This window comes from Triticum urartu, chromosome 3A, assembly GCF_056163025.1.
Source record: "Triticum urartu cultivar PI428250 chromosome 3A, HENAU_Tu73, whole genome shotgun sequence".
NCBI classification, from domain to species: domain Eukaryota; kingdom Viridiplantae; phylum Streptophyta; class Magnoliopsida; order Poales; family Poaceae; genus Triticum; species Triticum urartu.
The window spans coordinates 521,838,542-521,853,653 of NC_141875.1; the positions used below are offsets into that span (position 1 = coordinate 521,838,542).

The following is a 15,112-nucleotide window of genomic DNA, read 5'->3' on the forward strand; positions in this document are numbered from 1 at the left end:
CCCTCCTGGCGCATGGTGGGGTGGTGCGCTGGACCTAGAGAGGGCCGATGAGGAGGCCGAGCTCCAGCAGGCTGCAACCTAAGCAGTTGTTGCTCAAACTGGGACTGATCTTATTTAAATGTTAGTACAACCAAATGCATGTCCTGGGGTGTCTATGTACTGGGTCCAATGTATCCCTAGAGTAAAAGTTTGTGTGCGTGCTGGCTACATGCCTAGTATCAAGTCTGTGGAGTTGCTTTTGCATCTCAGGGTGTCTGCTACTGTAACCGGGTGCAAGCAGTCTGTTGCTGCTCCTGCCATTATACCAAGTTCTATTGTGGTTGTCTTTGCTCATGATACGTGCATATGCTCCAGGGATCTTATGTTTAAATCATGTTAGCTCAACCGATCAACTTCTTGAGCTGGAATGTTAGGGGCCTTAACTGCCCGGATCGGCGGTCCACAGTTAACGCAACCATTGCTTCCTCCTCCTGCCATGTGGTATGTCTCCAGGAGACGAAGCTTGACAATATCGACCAGTTCACGACCGTGTTTTGGGGGGGGGGGCATAGGTTACGCAGCTTTGCGCAACGCCCGACAAATGGCACGAGGGGAGGTATCCTCCTTCTCGGGATGATCTCTTGCTGGAGATGTCCAACATCACCTTTATAACCTATTGCCTCTCTGCCATGGTTCGTGTCAGAGATTCGGGCGTGAGATTTAAGATAACAACCGTCTATGGCCCGACTGACCCTTCGCTTAAAAGCACATTCTTTGCCGAGCTCATTAGCCAGAAGCTGCTAGTTGGGGTCGCTTGGATCGCCTCCGGGGATTTCAACCAGATTTATTGGGCAAGGGATAAAAACAAGCGGAACATTAGCACCAGTCAAATCAACCGGTTCCGTGCAACTCTCAATAGTTGTGAGCTTAAAGAAATCCACCTCCAGAACAGGAGGTTCACCTGGAGCAACGAGAGGGCAAACCCAACACTGAGCAAGCTTGACTCTTTCTTTTGCAATGCGGAGTGGGACACCACCTTCAACGACCACGTGCTCCATGCACTTTCTTCGTCCCTATCCGACCATTGCCCGCTCCTACTCGCCGATGATAAGGGTCCTAGGAGGCCTAAGGCTTTCAAATTCGAGAACTTTTGGACTTCTATGCCCGGCTTCAATGAGGTGGTCCAAAAGGCCTGGGTCGAGCCCGTTGAGCACACCGAGCCACACATTATCCTTTTCCACAAGCTAAAGAAAACGGTGATGCGCCTCTCACAATGGAGTAGGGGTCTCTTCTCTAAAGCTAAGGTTCATCTCCATACCGCCCTCTTGGTGATCCTACGCCTAGACATTGCTCAGGAGGGAAGGCTGCTCTCCCACGAGGAGCTCGACCTTCGGGTCAGGCTCAAGAGAAGGGTCATAAGCCTGGCCGTGCTCGAGAAAGCACGCAAGAAGTAATGTGCCAGAATTGTAAATATCAAATAAGGTGATGCCAACACAAAGTTCTTTCATCGCCGGGTTAATGCGCGAAGGAGGAAAAACCACATTCACCGTATCATGAATGATCAAGGGTGGGTGACCGAGCACAACGCCAAGGAAAAAATAATTCACAACCATTTCTCGCATATAATGAAAAGGGGAAGTGCGAGCACAAAGGATTTCAATTGGGAGGAACTTAACCTGGAGTCGCATGACCTACAGGAGCTTGACTCTCCCTTCTCCGAGGAGGAGGTCATCGATGCAATAAATAGCATGCCTAGCGACAAGGCGCCTGGGCCGGATGGCTTCACCGGCCTCTTCTTCAAGAAGTGTTGGGGAATCATCAAGCACAACCTCATGAGGGTGATTCAATGCTTTGACTCCCTCCACACAACAAATCTTCACTGGCTCAACTCTGCGAATGTTGTGCTGCTTCCCAAGAAGGACGGGGCGGAGAGCATCGTCGACTATAGACCCATCAGTCTCATTCATGGAATCGCCAAGATATTGCGAAAGTGCTTTCCATAAGGCTCGGACCGCACATGTCCACCCTCGTCTCCAACGCTCAAAGTGCTTTCATCAAAACTCGGAGCATCCACGACAACTTCATGTATGTTCGAAACCTCGCGCGGCGCCTTCACAAGAGCAAGACCCCCTCCCTACTATTCAAGTTGGACATTCGCAAGGCCTTTGACTTTGTCAAATGGGAGTATTTTCTTGACCTCCTTCGGAGACAAGGTTTCCCAAGAAAATTTCGAGAGTGGATTGCGGCACTCCTATGTCCCTCATCTTCGAGGATCCTCTTGAATGGGGTACCTGGTGCTCCCATCAAGCACGACCAGGGGCTACGGCAAGGGGACCCCGTCTCTCCACTCTTGTTTTTCATAGCTATAGACCCCCTACAGCGTATCCTCGACATAGTGACAAAAAGGGGCTGCTTCATAAGCTCTGAGGGAGAGGTGTCATGGTGTATACCTCCCTCTATGCGGACGACGCAGCCGTGTTTGTAGCTCCGATTAAAAGTGATGTGGACAACCTAGCGACTATTCTGAGAGGCTTTGGGGATGTCATCGGTCTGTGCACCAATTTCCATAAGAGTTTGATGGTTCTGATTCGGTGCGGTAACCTTGACTTGAAGCAAATCACCCAAGGTTTGCCGACTGTTAGAGCCTCCTTCCCGCTGCGATATTTGGGCCTACTGCTCTCTGTGTGGAAGCTAAAGCTCGTTGACTTGCAATTCCTTGTGGACAAGGTGGCAAGCAGATTAACAACATACGAGGGCCAGAACATCACCACCATTGGGCGCGCGGCTCTTGTCAAGTCGGTGCTCGTTTCCCAAGTGATCTACTTCATCACGCCGCTTGTCATACAACCCACCATCCTTCAAAACATCGACAAACTTGAGAGGGCCTTCCTGTGGTCTGCGTCATATAAGACAACCGGGGCAAAATGCAAGGTTAATTGGGACATTGTCGGCCGTCCGCTTGCTTATGGTGGGCTTGGGGTCCTCAACACCAATAAGTTCGTGCGAGCTTTGAGACTACAGTGGCCTTGGTATGAATGGAAGGAGCCAACAAAATTGTGAATTGGGAGAGGTAACCCGTGTGATGAGGAAGATCTCAACTTCTTCTATGCTAGCACCACAATCAAGGTCGGGAATGGGGCGAAGACACCCTTCTGGGAATCCCCTTGGCTTCTTGGGCGCAAGCCCGGGGACATTGCTCCTCTCATCTATGAGTCTTCATCGCGGAAACATTGGAAGGTACGGGAGGCCCTCAAGGAAAAAGCGTGGATCCTCAAAATCAAGCCATCTACGGTTGTTTCCCGCCAACATGTAACACAATTCTTCACCCTTTGGATGCTTCTGCATGAGGTGCATCTTGATGATCTTGCTGAGGACGACATAGTATGGAAACACTCGGACTCCGGGCATTACTCTGCGGCCTCTGCTTACAGGGCACAATTTTTGGGTTTGGTCCTCTCCCCCATGGACTAAATGGTTTGGAAGCCTTGGGCCCCACCGAAGGTTAAGTTCTTTACTTGGCTCGCGCTGCAAGATAGAATTTAGACCGCCGACAGACTCGCTAAGCGGGGCTGGCCAAATTGTGGCCCTTGCCCCTTGTGCAAGGGAGTGCAAGAATGTGGAACACATCTATTCTTCAGATGCCGCCTCACGTTGAGGCTTTGGAATTTGGTTATTCAGAAATTTCTCATACACGACATGGACACGTCGGCGTGGAGCTCCTTCGACTCGGTCAAGACATGGTGTGCGAGCACGAGCGCCGTGGGCACCACCAACCGAAAAGCAAAGGCCTCGATCGCCATGCTTGTGTCATGGGTCATTTGGAATGAGAGAAACGCAAGAGTGTTCCGGCATAAGAGCACGCCTCCGCCAATTCTACTCAACACCATCGTCGACGAGGCAAACCTTTGGATCACCACCGGAGCAAAGAAGTTAGGGTCTTTTTTATTGCGAGAATAATTGTCATGCCGTATTCTGGGTGTGTGTTGTAACAAACTCTTCTCTTCTTATTTAATATATGAGGCAAATCTTTTGCCTTCGTTTCAAAAAAAAACTCATGCATGCACAAGATCATGCCAGTAAAAACTAAAATCATGAAAGACCGATACTATGCCTACGTGCTACCCAACGCCTTAAGCAAATATATGGCAATTAAATCATGAGCCGGGTGTTCTTTTAGACTTATATAGTGCCAGTGAGTTTATAAATGACGTTTCTTTTCTCCAAGCATGTTCTCCTCTTCCCCTCGACAGTTAGGAAAAACTCTGCACTTTAGACTTTTCCGCCGAACCCCCCTCTACTTGTCGCTCCAACGGTCGGTGGCGGGGAGGGGAATCTTGGTGCCTTCGCTCTGTCTAGTAGATTAGGTTGGATGATTTTAGTCCTCGCAGGTGCGGCATTCAGACGGATGGTGGCGCTTCTTCTTCAAGTTTTTCTTCCAAGCTCCAATCTTCCTCGAGTTTGTCCATCTAGATGTAGTCGACAAAACTCTGGTGTACAATTCTATCATCTCCTTGAGGTGGCGAGGTTAAGATTTCTCGTCGTGCATGTGCAACGACGAGATTTGGTATCAGTTGCTTCAAACCTATTCAAGGGTTGAACGAGGGTCCTTAGGGCACATGCACAAAGACTTCTCGGTTGTCATCAATAAGGTCAAGCAAGCTCCAGTAGGGGAGTGGCGACAGTGGCGCGTCGGCGGTAGTTGTCGTTAGGTGGACTGGCGACCTTGATGTAATTTTTATTATGTTTGAGATGCTTTATACTTGGATGAAATCTCATAATAGATCTAAATATTTTCGCATAAAAAATAGCACTTAAGTGATATACATGGGAACCACCCCAGAAGGAATTTCCAGTGTGGCAACTGATTGTGTGGCCCCTTGTATTGTTTCAAAATTTAATAATCTAAAGATTTTTTTCATAGAAAAAACAACAAAAATCAATTTAATAATGGAGAAAAATGTATAAAAAATGAAAAATGATAATGTATCTACATGAAAAAGCTCTTCATATATATGAAAATAAAAGGATTTCTGGAAAAAAAAAAGAATGAATCTCCTTATTTATAGGGAACAGGATGTGTGACTCCCTCAAACGAAACGAATGTGGATTTCATGATAAGGCAAATCCTTCGTGCCAATAAAAAGTAGCCCATCCAATGGTATTTAACATTCAGAAAACTGCCAAATAAAATGTGTCCCAAGCAGAAATATCACAAGTACCGCCGCGCCCTGGGCCGTCACAAGGAAAACTATATCCAAAATCCTTTTTATCCAGCATCAATCTCATATTTAAAACATGCTAATGCATAGAAAAAAAACAAAATGTATGTATTTGAAGAAACTTCATATATTCAAAAGTAGTTGTTCATATATGTTAAACAATACTTTCATGTAACTTTTTAAAATGTTAACATACTTTCTCAATAAGAAAAGAAAATTAAAACAATCAAAAAAGTGGAATGAAAAATAAAACCTAGAAAAAGGTGGAGCAAGAGAAATAAAATAAAATAAAAGGGAAAATGAAAAGGTTCAGAAGAAAAAAACTAAAGAAAAATAGAAACAAGCAAAAAAACATCATATATACTGGGCCTGGGCCACTACTACTTCTGAGCCTCCAATTCGTGAAATTATTTTTTAAGGGATACCTCTTGCAAATATCACTTTTCCACCTTCTTTCGTGCTGACAAGTGGCATACTGCATGTGTGCCACTTGTCGCAATATGATTTTTTGTAGATTCATTATTTGAAAACAGTTTATCTCTTTAACCATACAAATCATGAACCACTTTCACCGTTGGTTTTCTCGTGTTGAGATCTTCGAACCCATGTTAATAGGTTGCCGAACTTCTCTTCCCAAAAAACAGAGATAAAGAAGAAATAAAATGAAAAACCGATAAAAATGAAAAACCAAAAAAATGGCAACTAAAAAAAGAATGGAACCAAAAACCTAAGAAGCCGGAAGCATCCGTTGTGCTCTTTTTTCTACTTTTTTCTTGAAGCAGAACTGTGTTTTTCCCTTTTCGGGAAGCTGAGACCATGTTTTCCGCTTTTTGGGAAGCACAATTGAGCTTTTCATGGAAACATAGGTTGTGTTTCTTCTTTTCAGGGGAGCACAACTATGTTTTTTTTTTCTTTTCGGGAAGGATAGTTCTCGTGAAAGCACAACCGTGGTTCTCTAGTAAAAGCACAAACTAGTGTGCTTCACGTGAAAGGACAAGTTGTGCTAGAGCACAACTGTGATTTCTTTTTCTTTCTGAAAACATAATTATGCTTCTCGTGGAAACCCATATTTTGTTTATCCCTTTCCGGGAAGCATAGTTGTATTTCTCGCAGAAGCACATTCACATAAAAGCGCTGCTTCCTGGAAAAAAAATCTTTTTCACCCAAGCCTAAGGAAAATCAGTTAAATAATGAAAGCTATTTTTTTGGAAAAGCAAATAAAACCCGAAAATATATGAAGAAAAAAATGTCGAAGGCGCCAGAGCGCAACACTGGTGGTGTCTCGACGCACCAGTTGGCGCACTCCAAGGACCAGGAAACTGACGGTTGCGCCTGCTCCCGAAGGGGTACCTGTCAGCTAGTTCGTCCCTCCTAATCGACTCGTTAAGCATGAGTTGCATGAAGTACTCCCTCCGTTTTAAATTACTTGTCTTGAATTTGTTTAGATATATATCTAGACTTATTTTAGTGCTCGTATCTAGACAATTCTAAGACAAGTAATTTCGAACGAAGGAAGTAGCTCATAGGGGACGCCCGCGTGGGCTGCGTGCCTGCGTCCTAGTAGCCATTGGTCATTCGCTCACTTGCATGTTCGCTGTTTTTTCTTGTTCACAGTTCGCAGTCAATTGGCTTTGGAAAAACACTTTTTTTATGACTCTAGTAAAATTAAAAAACTAGTAATTAGAAAAAGTTCATGATTTAAAAAAAATCTTTAATTTTGAAAAAGATGCAAGTTCATTTAACGATATAAAAAATAATTCATGAATTTCAAAAAAAAGTTTCACAAATTTCAAAAACAAATCATAAGTTCGAACATAGTCTATGAATTTGATTTTTTTAGGAATTTAGAAAATTCACAAAATTAAACAATCATGAATTTTAAAACAATTCAAGACTTTGACAAAATTATGAACTTGGATTTTTTTTCAAGAATTTTGAAAAGTTTGGAAAGAAAAATAAAAAAATAGAAAACTATAATAGAAAAATAAAACCGTTCTTTTCAAGACCGGTGTAAGCAGCTAAAGTGCCAGTCCACTTAGCATTTTTCTGAGTTGTTGTTTGGTTTTGAGATAGCTAACCGCTTATTCCAAGCGGTGCCAGTCCACTTAGCAGTCGTAACATAGGAGGGGGAGAGCAGAAACAGTAATAATAATTTAGAGTAAATTAGCGCTATGAGCTCTAGATAGAATATCGCACTATGTTTCACCTATTGTGAGACGGTAGCTCACCTGGATTAAGGGAAGTCGCTAGTGGGCTAGCCAGTACTGCTAAATCACCTTTTGTGCTTTAGCTATCTTCATTTATTTATTTTGCAGGGATAGCTACCTTAATTTGCTATTCATTCGCTTTGATGTTTTTCCCTTTTCTATTTTGTTCTTTTATTTATATATATATCTATTCGAATATGAAAAAACAAAATGGGCATATCCAACTAATCTTGACTATCAAATCAAGTTAATCCGACAGCACAGACTTCTTGAATGGCGAGTGCTCAACATGCTTAGTGAGCAACTAAACATAAAATATCAATGTCAGTGGCAATCACATAATTAAGACATAAATAATATCATACCTAATGTCTACATCCAATTAATATACTACATAATATCAACTGTTCTACCTAATATCCATGTGCAATTAATATAATGCCCAATATCAGTGTGCATTGCACACGAAAACATTTGCTAATTTTTGAAATATTCTTAATACATATACTCCAAAATTATTTAATTAAAGTTCTAAAAGTGTTCATCTCACATTTAAAAAATGTTTATGCGGTGTAAAATATATACTCACGAAATATATTTTCATAAATTTCGTAAAAACATTAAGGTGTTTGTAATTTTTTTAGAATATGTATACAATGTAAAAGAAATGTTCAAGTAATTTAGAAAAAACACCTTTCAATTTTTTTATACATTAATATAAATTCATGCGTTTAAAATTTTTGTTTGTGATTTTTTAATGTTTACATAATGTTAAAATGATCTTTGGTTTGTTTGAAAACAACATGTTTTGTACCATTCAAAAAAGAGTATCCGTGGCATTAGAAAAAAAATGTTCTAACAATTAACACATGTATTGATTGTTTACAAATATCATGGCATATATAAAAATGTTCAATCTATTAAAAAATCCCACTATGTATTGAAATTATGTTCAACATGTATTCTGAAAATATTGAACATCCATGTAAAAAAAGTTCAACATGTATTGAAAAATGTTCAAGGTGTACTGAAAAATTCCAATGTGTATCTACAAAATGTCAAACCTGTACATGAAAAATGTTCAACTGTATTTAATTAAAATTCAACATTATTTTTATAAAACATAAAAATTTAAATAAAACTGCAAAAAACAGATTAAAACCTATAGAAAAAACCAAAGAAACAAAAAATGCACGTATGTTGTCAATCCGTTTTGTACCGGTGTATGGAATCTTACCAAAACCCCAAACCAGGTCAGCATGAAAAGGCGAGTCCAGAGCTGAATGCTTCAGGCGAGACAATGGTAGGTCTCGCAGTAAGCTGCACATAACTCCTACGTTATAAGCGGAGAGCACCTATTTGCCGCACTGATGTGGGCATAGATGCTTCTACAAATATTAGACGATACCTTTTTCAGGTAATTTCTATTGATATTATTATCAGGGGCAAAAATACTACTCCCTCCGTCCCATAATGTAAGGGAGTACATATTTTTGTGCTTTACACAGAATTACTGGAAACACGTATATGCTACGTATTAAAAAGCGAGATTATACTGAAGATTTTGGAGCACACGGGTATGTAAAACTTAGACGCCAATGCGTGTGATCAAGCCAAGTAGAAGAAGCTCATGTACGTACATGGAAGGGACCGGTTCTAAGTCAAGGCATGGTCGATAACACCGTACTCAGAGAAAATCCTTCGTGGATAGGTCGATCGCGCCGTTGGCTTGGTCGATAACACCGTGGAGTTGGTTCAGCGATTGTCGTGGATATTGGTCATGTACGGTTCTCCCTATACAGTTGGTAGCCGAATCATGAAGGTCAAATCCTCAAAAAAAAACATAATTATCTCACTCTCATCGAAAGATCAGGCCGCAGTTCACATCACGCACTCTACCACAGATAAGGCAGCAATGCAAATGGGTGTCCTTGACTAAGCGGGCCCATTAACCGGTGACGCGCATGGCACTGCAGTAATTTTTTTACTGTAGTGGCCCAACTATTGTTGCAAACCGTTTTTTTCGGTCTTCTTTTTTATTTCGGATTACTTTTAAAACGGGATTTTCATATGAAATTCCCAAACATTTTTTGAATTTTGAACAAATTTGAAAACTAGAATAATTTTTAAAATTCTAAGTACATCTCACTGCTTACTTTTGCCACTAGGAAATTCAACTACTTAAAAATGCCATTGCTTCGTTAGACGCATGCTAAAAATGCCACTGGACACCATTAGTGTCATCTCAAATCTTGTTTGCCATGTTATAATGACAAAAATACATATAGAACAACATGTCAAATCTCCCTCTATCTCACTACAATAAAGTGTGGGTCCTACTTGATCCCAACGGCGTTCTTATTTTCCTCTAAAACTATTTGCTTGCTTACTCCTGACATGTGGGGTCCACACTTATCATTGTGAGACAGAGAGAACTGACATGTGGGTATAGGGAAATGTTTGTCATATAACATGGTCAACGAGTTTGACCTGACAATAACAATGTCCAATGGCATTTTTGAGCAAACTTCTAGTGGAACGATGGCATATTTGAGATATCTAATGGCATTTTTGAGCAAGCATCTCATGGAACAATGGCATTTTTGAGCAGTTGTAATTTTTAATGACATAATTGAGTAGTGAGACACAACTAGTGGCATAAATGATAAATCCCCTTAAAAATATGCAAACAATATTCAAAAAATGTGATCTTTTTCCAATTTGTAAAATTGTTGGACAAATGGGGATATTTTGGAAATTATAAGCAAGGTTTTAAAAACTGAACATTTTTGGAAATAGGAATATTTTTTGAATTTATGAACAAAATTTGAAAATGCGAACAAGTCTTGAAATTCATTTTTTTAATTACAAACATTTTTGAAATATCAGATCATTTTGTAAGTTTGAAACAAAATTTGAAATTTCCAAACATTTTAAAAACTAAACTTGAAAAATAATATAAATAGTAAAAACAAGAATAAAAAAAAGCAGAAAATCCAGTTCAAGATCCTTCTACAAATGTCACCAAACCCGGTTTTTTTAGGGGTGGCCGCCAAACCGGTCAGGAAGCTTCACCTTTTAAAAGGTTTCCAAAACTGGATTGTGTAGAATGCACAACTCGTTGCAAAAATGGGCCGGCCCATCACACTCGATAGCTCGAAGAAATGTTCAAAACCTCAAAATTGTTGGCAAATTTCAAAAAAATATCCCAAATTTCTATTAAAAACATGTTCTTGAATGAAAAAAATCATTAATTTGAAAAAAGAATGCACCAAAAATCGAGAAAATCTTCCCAAATTTAGAAAAAACTTACGGATTCAAAAATTGTTCGCAAATCCAAAAAATAATCGGTATTTTAAAAAATTAATAGAATGTTCTAGGATTTCAAAACATATTCATGAATTTAAAAATAAAAAATAAATGAAGAAAAAGAAGAAAAAGGAAAATAGAAAAGTACAAAAAAAACATAAAAAAGTAAACCGGTTTGGGAAGGTTCCCAATGCCGGAAAGGAGAGCTAGCTGGACCGGCCTAAGTGAACAAAAGGGGGGGGGGGGGGGCGAGGGGGACGCGACACGACACTATGGACATAGCTACACGGTAAATAGGATCTATGCCTATAAGCAGCATGCATGATTTCCACTAAACACCGAACTAGCCAAAGAGAGAACGTTTTTGAGTCTTTTAATTTCATTTATGAGTGTACGAACTTCAATTTTGAAGCTTATAATCTCGTCAAATTTGCATGTAGTTTAGACATAGGTCATGGTTGGGTGCTCCTCACGATCCAATCCTTGTACCTATGCATATTTTTTTGAATCAATAAAATTGACGAGATTTCTCAAAAAAAAGTAAGCACCGAATAGCCGGTCGGTGGCATGGCCTAGTAACTTCATACTTTACATATATATTCAGAAGTATGTTTCTTATTTGACAGATTGTAAAAACTGTTAAAATAAGTTTTGATGTGCCAGAAGAGCACAGCCCCACGGGTTCGCTCGTGCATATGCGATCACGCACGTAGTAACTCTTCAAAATAATTAAGTTTGAATAACAGAAAATTGTTCATCTCATATTTCGACCTCTGTCAGGCCGAATTTAATCTGGATCAGATGGATGGTGAGCTCCATCGAACCGACCGATCAGCCTGCACAAGGTGTGGCCGTTTTTCACATGCAACGCAGGCACAGTAACTATGAGGAGAATAACAAACGTAACTATGAAGAGGTCTTTGCGAGGAAAAAGGTCTTGACCAGAATACAGAAATCTCGGTTCAGTTAGATCAGTCACAGCCACGATGAAACTCATAACGTTCAGAGTGCCTGGATGTTTACGGGCACAACGTTGGGTCGATGCAGATTCCGGACACTATTCTTGGGCCGAATAAATTAAGAATTCAACAACAAATCATATAAAGAATAATCAATAAGTAATAGTATTATTTAGAACATACTTTCTCTCTTATACAGGCAAAAGAGAGAGATACCCAGTACGCAACACCATCACTGAATAGATCACTACTACTAGTAGTCTAACCAACCAACTAAACTGAACGAAACAAACAGACGCGACTCGCCGCAATTCAGATTGCAGGATTCCATCTCTCAATAGGCACCCATGACTGTCCGCAGCGCAGCGACGCCTCAGTGAGCGAGGAAGGCGAGGAGCGAGACGACGGCGGCCACAGCCCACGCCCCGGGCGCGACGGCGCCTGCTGCGCCGACCACCGCCGCCGGCGCGGGCGCCGGGGCGAGCGAGGGGGCGAGGCTGCCCAGGAAGAACTCCTCCTCCCGGTCCACAATCCTCCCCGCCGCCGACGCAACGAGCGCCACGAGCACCACTGCGGCGAGGAGAGCAATGGACTTGGCGGAGACGGCGGCCATTGAGACGAGACGGTGGGAGGATCTGGTCGCAGAGAAAGAGAAGCAAGAAGCAGCAGGCGGATGCTGTGCTTGGTTTCTCAAACTCTGCGCTGGTGAACTTGGATGGATCGTGGGAGATGTTTGTGTGGGGAGAAGCGGAGGTGGTTCGGGGGATTTTATAGCGGGCGGGGGACGAGGGGAAATGTAGCCGTTGGGGGTCGTAGCAGGCGGCGAGACCTTCGAAAAACGTTCGCATCCGGCTGACCGGGCTCGGGGACGGGTGGCCTCTCGTCGTCTTTCGGTGGAGTAGCCGTTAAAAGTTAAAGTTGGTGGTCAGGAGCTAGCCGTTGAGCTGGGACCGTCAGGCGTGCCGGCGGAGGGAATCCTATGGAGGACGGGCATCATGGCGAAGAGTGGTTCTGCTCGAGTGTCTTGCACGGTCACGCGAGAGCGTGGGTTTGATTTTCGAACCCGGTTCCCTCCCTCCACCCCAATGATCGTCAGTGCACAGTGTAATTTAATTTTTTTTAGCTGAACATCATATTGGTTGTACATATATACTGTACTAGCAAAAAAGTCCATGCAAGGGAAGGAAAAAATCACACCCTAATTAGCATGGCCTAAACCGTGTGGACGACATCGAGGAAGTCCATCCAGGGAAACCCAAGCCAACCTCTAGGGCGATTCCATGCCGAAAAACCGAGCAGATTGGGCTAGCCTCAAGGACACGTGCTGATTCGCCCGAGGAGAAAATGATGGAGTTACGCCTATGGAAAGGGGCGTGGTGGACGGACGACGTCGGTCGAGAATGGTGGTGGATGACGGCGTTTACTTGGGAGAGGGGAGCATTGGGAAGACAATTCTTTTTAGAGTAGGAAACGGGAAGAGAGATGTGTGCGTCTGGTTCGGCACTCACCAGAGTGTGTGTGTTATATTCTTTTGAGAGAAAAAAAACACATGTGTTACATAAGTGAAGTGCTTGTGTTTATGTGATGCCGAAATAATACAAAAAAATTCGTGTGTTGCAACAGATAAAAAACAAAAAATTGTGATTCCTCATGTAGTTATTGCTCTCCAAGTTTCTTGGTGTCTCTTGGTCGACAATGCGTACCAAGATGGCTATCATCCGCATCATCATTCTTGGATGTCCCGACATCTGGGCTTCATGGTGCCTCCATCTACCAGCCCACGTCCAGGTCTCGCTTCAAGCCGCCGTTGGAATGCCTTCCTCTCCTTGGATCGCACCTCTCCACAGGTCTTGTGTGCACCATTTTTGAGCTACTTGGGTGTGCACTACATGACAATAACATACTCATCCTACTTAATGTTAGAATATACCGTTTTATTCCTTTCTTTTTGTACTTGTATAGCAGAAATAATAACGAAATTCCTTTAACCAATGTTTTCAAGTTCATCATCTTCTGCCTTGCTTTGTTGCTTGCTCAACCAATAGTACATTCACACACAATAAAGCTGGGACAAACCCTTAGCAACGATGACATAGAAGTGCCGGCTCTGGGCCTAAGCGCCCAGGGCCCAGGCCCGAGGCCCCCCCCCCCCCCAATGTTGAGTGCGTCTATGTGATACCGGCAACGAGCCCTACAACGGCTCGCCTGCTGACATCATGTTACATTTTTGGTTTTGTTATTTCTTCCTTTTTTATTCACATTTTTGTTTTTGATTTTTTGTTTATATTAAAAAATATTCTACATATGTATATTTAAAAAACGGTGTACATAATTTCCTAAAATACTTATCTTTCACTTGAAAAATGTTAAACATGTATAGGAAAATAACTTTTTATCTATACAAAAAATGAAAAATGTGGACCCAAAAAGTAGAAAATGTAATCATGTGTACAGAAAAATATTAATCATGTGTACAAATTTATACATTCTAAACAAATATTCATGTAATTCAGAAAACATGCATGTTACATTATACAAATGTTCACAAGTTTAGAAAAATGTGTTTGTGGCATTTCCAAAAAATCCTGTACAATTTTAAAAAGTTTGCATAGTTCATAATAAAAATTATCACTAAAAGATTGTTCCAGTGCGTATTTAAAATATGTTTACCATGTATTTGAGAAATATATTCAAAGCATGTTTTTGTAATTATGTTGAAAATATATTTGAAAAATGTGAAATATTTAATAAAAATATTTATAGGTATAAAAATGCATGAGAATTGTAGATGTCAAAAAATTATATTAAAAATATTAATCATGTATAGAAATTATTTTACATGTGTGTAAAAAATATTCCTAGTGTGTACAATACAATAAAAATGTAGACAAGTGTTGAAAAGACCCAACAAGAAAACCGGTGAAACTGACAAATCAACAATAAAGCAAAAAAAATCAAAGAAAAACAAGAAAGAACAAAAGAAAAAAAGTATAACAAAGAAAAAACCCTAAAAACAATAAGAAAGCAAAGAAAACCAAATCAAAATGAAGAAAAAAATATATAGAAAACCGGTGGAAAACAAAAGAAAGAGAAAAAAAACATAAGAAACCGGACCTTACAGCGACCACTACGAGCTGAGCGAACCTAAGCGTGCAGAACTGGGCCGGGCCGCTACTGTTGCGAGTGGCGGATTCCTATTAGGAATCAATACACACATCATATAGCCCTGGCGCAGAATCCTACTCCATCCACTATTATTTATTGAAGAAATGGATGTATCTCGAATAAATGTTCGTGCACATAAGCCATACTCGTTTCTTAAAAATGGGATTTACGTTGCCTCGATCAATCAATCTAATGGACACTCCTATTTGGCGTGTAGGTCGCCAAATAGCGAGCTGATGCGTACCAACAACAACGTAAGCTCCTTTTTGGGCCG

General features: G+C 41.2%; 1 protein-coding gene across 1 annotated transcript; it reads right to left on the reverse strand.

Annotated features, from left to right (window-relative positions):
- Nucleotides 1-11,815: 11,815 nt before the first annotated feature.
- LOC125548623 (uncharacterized) lies at nucleotides 11,816-12,433 on the reverse strand. Its single transcript, XM_048712190.2, has one exon. It carries the CDS (start codon nucleotides 12,284-12,286, stop codon nucleotides 12,047-12,049), a length of 240 nt encoding a protein of 79 aa, XP_048568147.1. The 5' UTR covers nucleotides 12,287-12,433; the 3' UTR covers nucleotides 11,816-12,046.
- Between the last annotated feature and the right edge of the window lie 2,679 nt (nucleotides 12,434-15,112).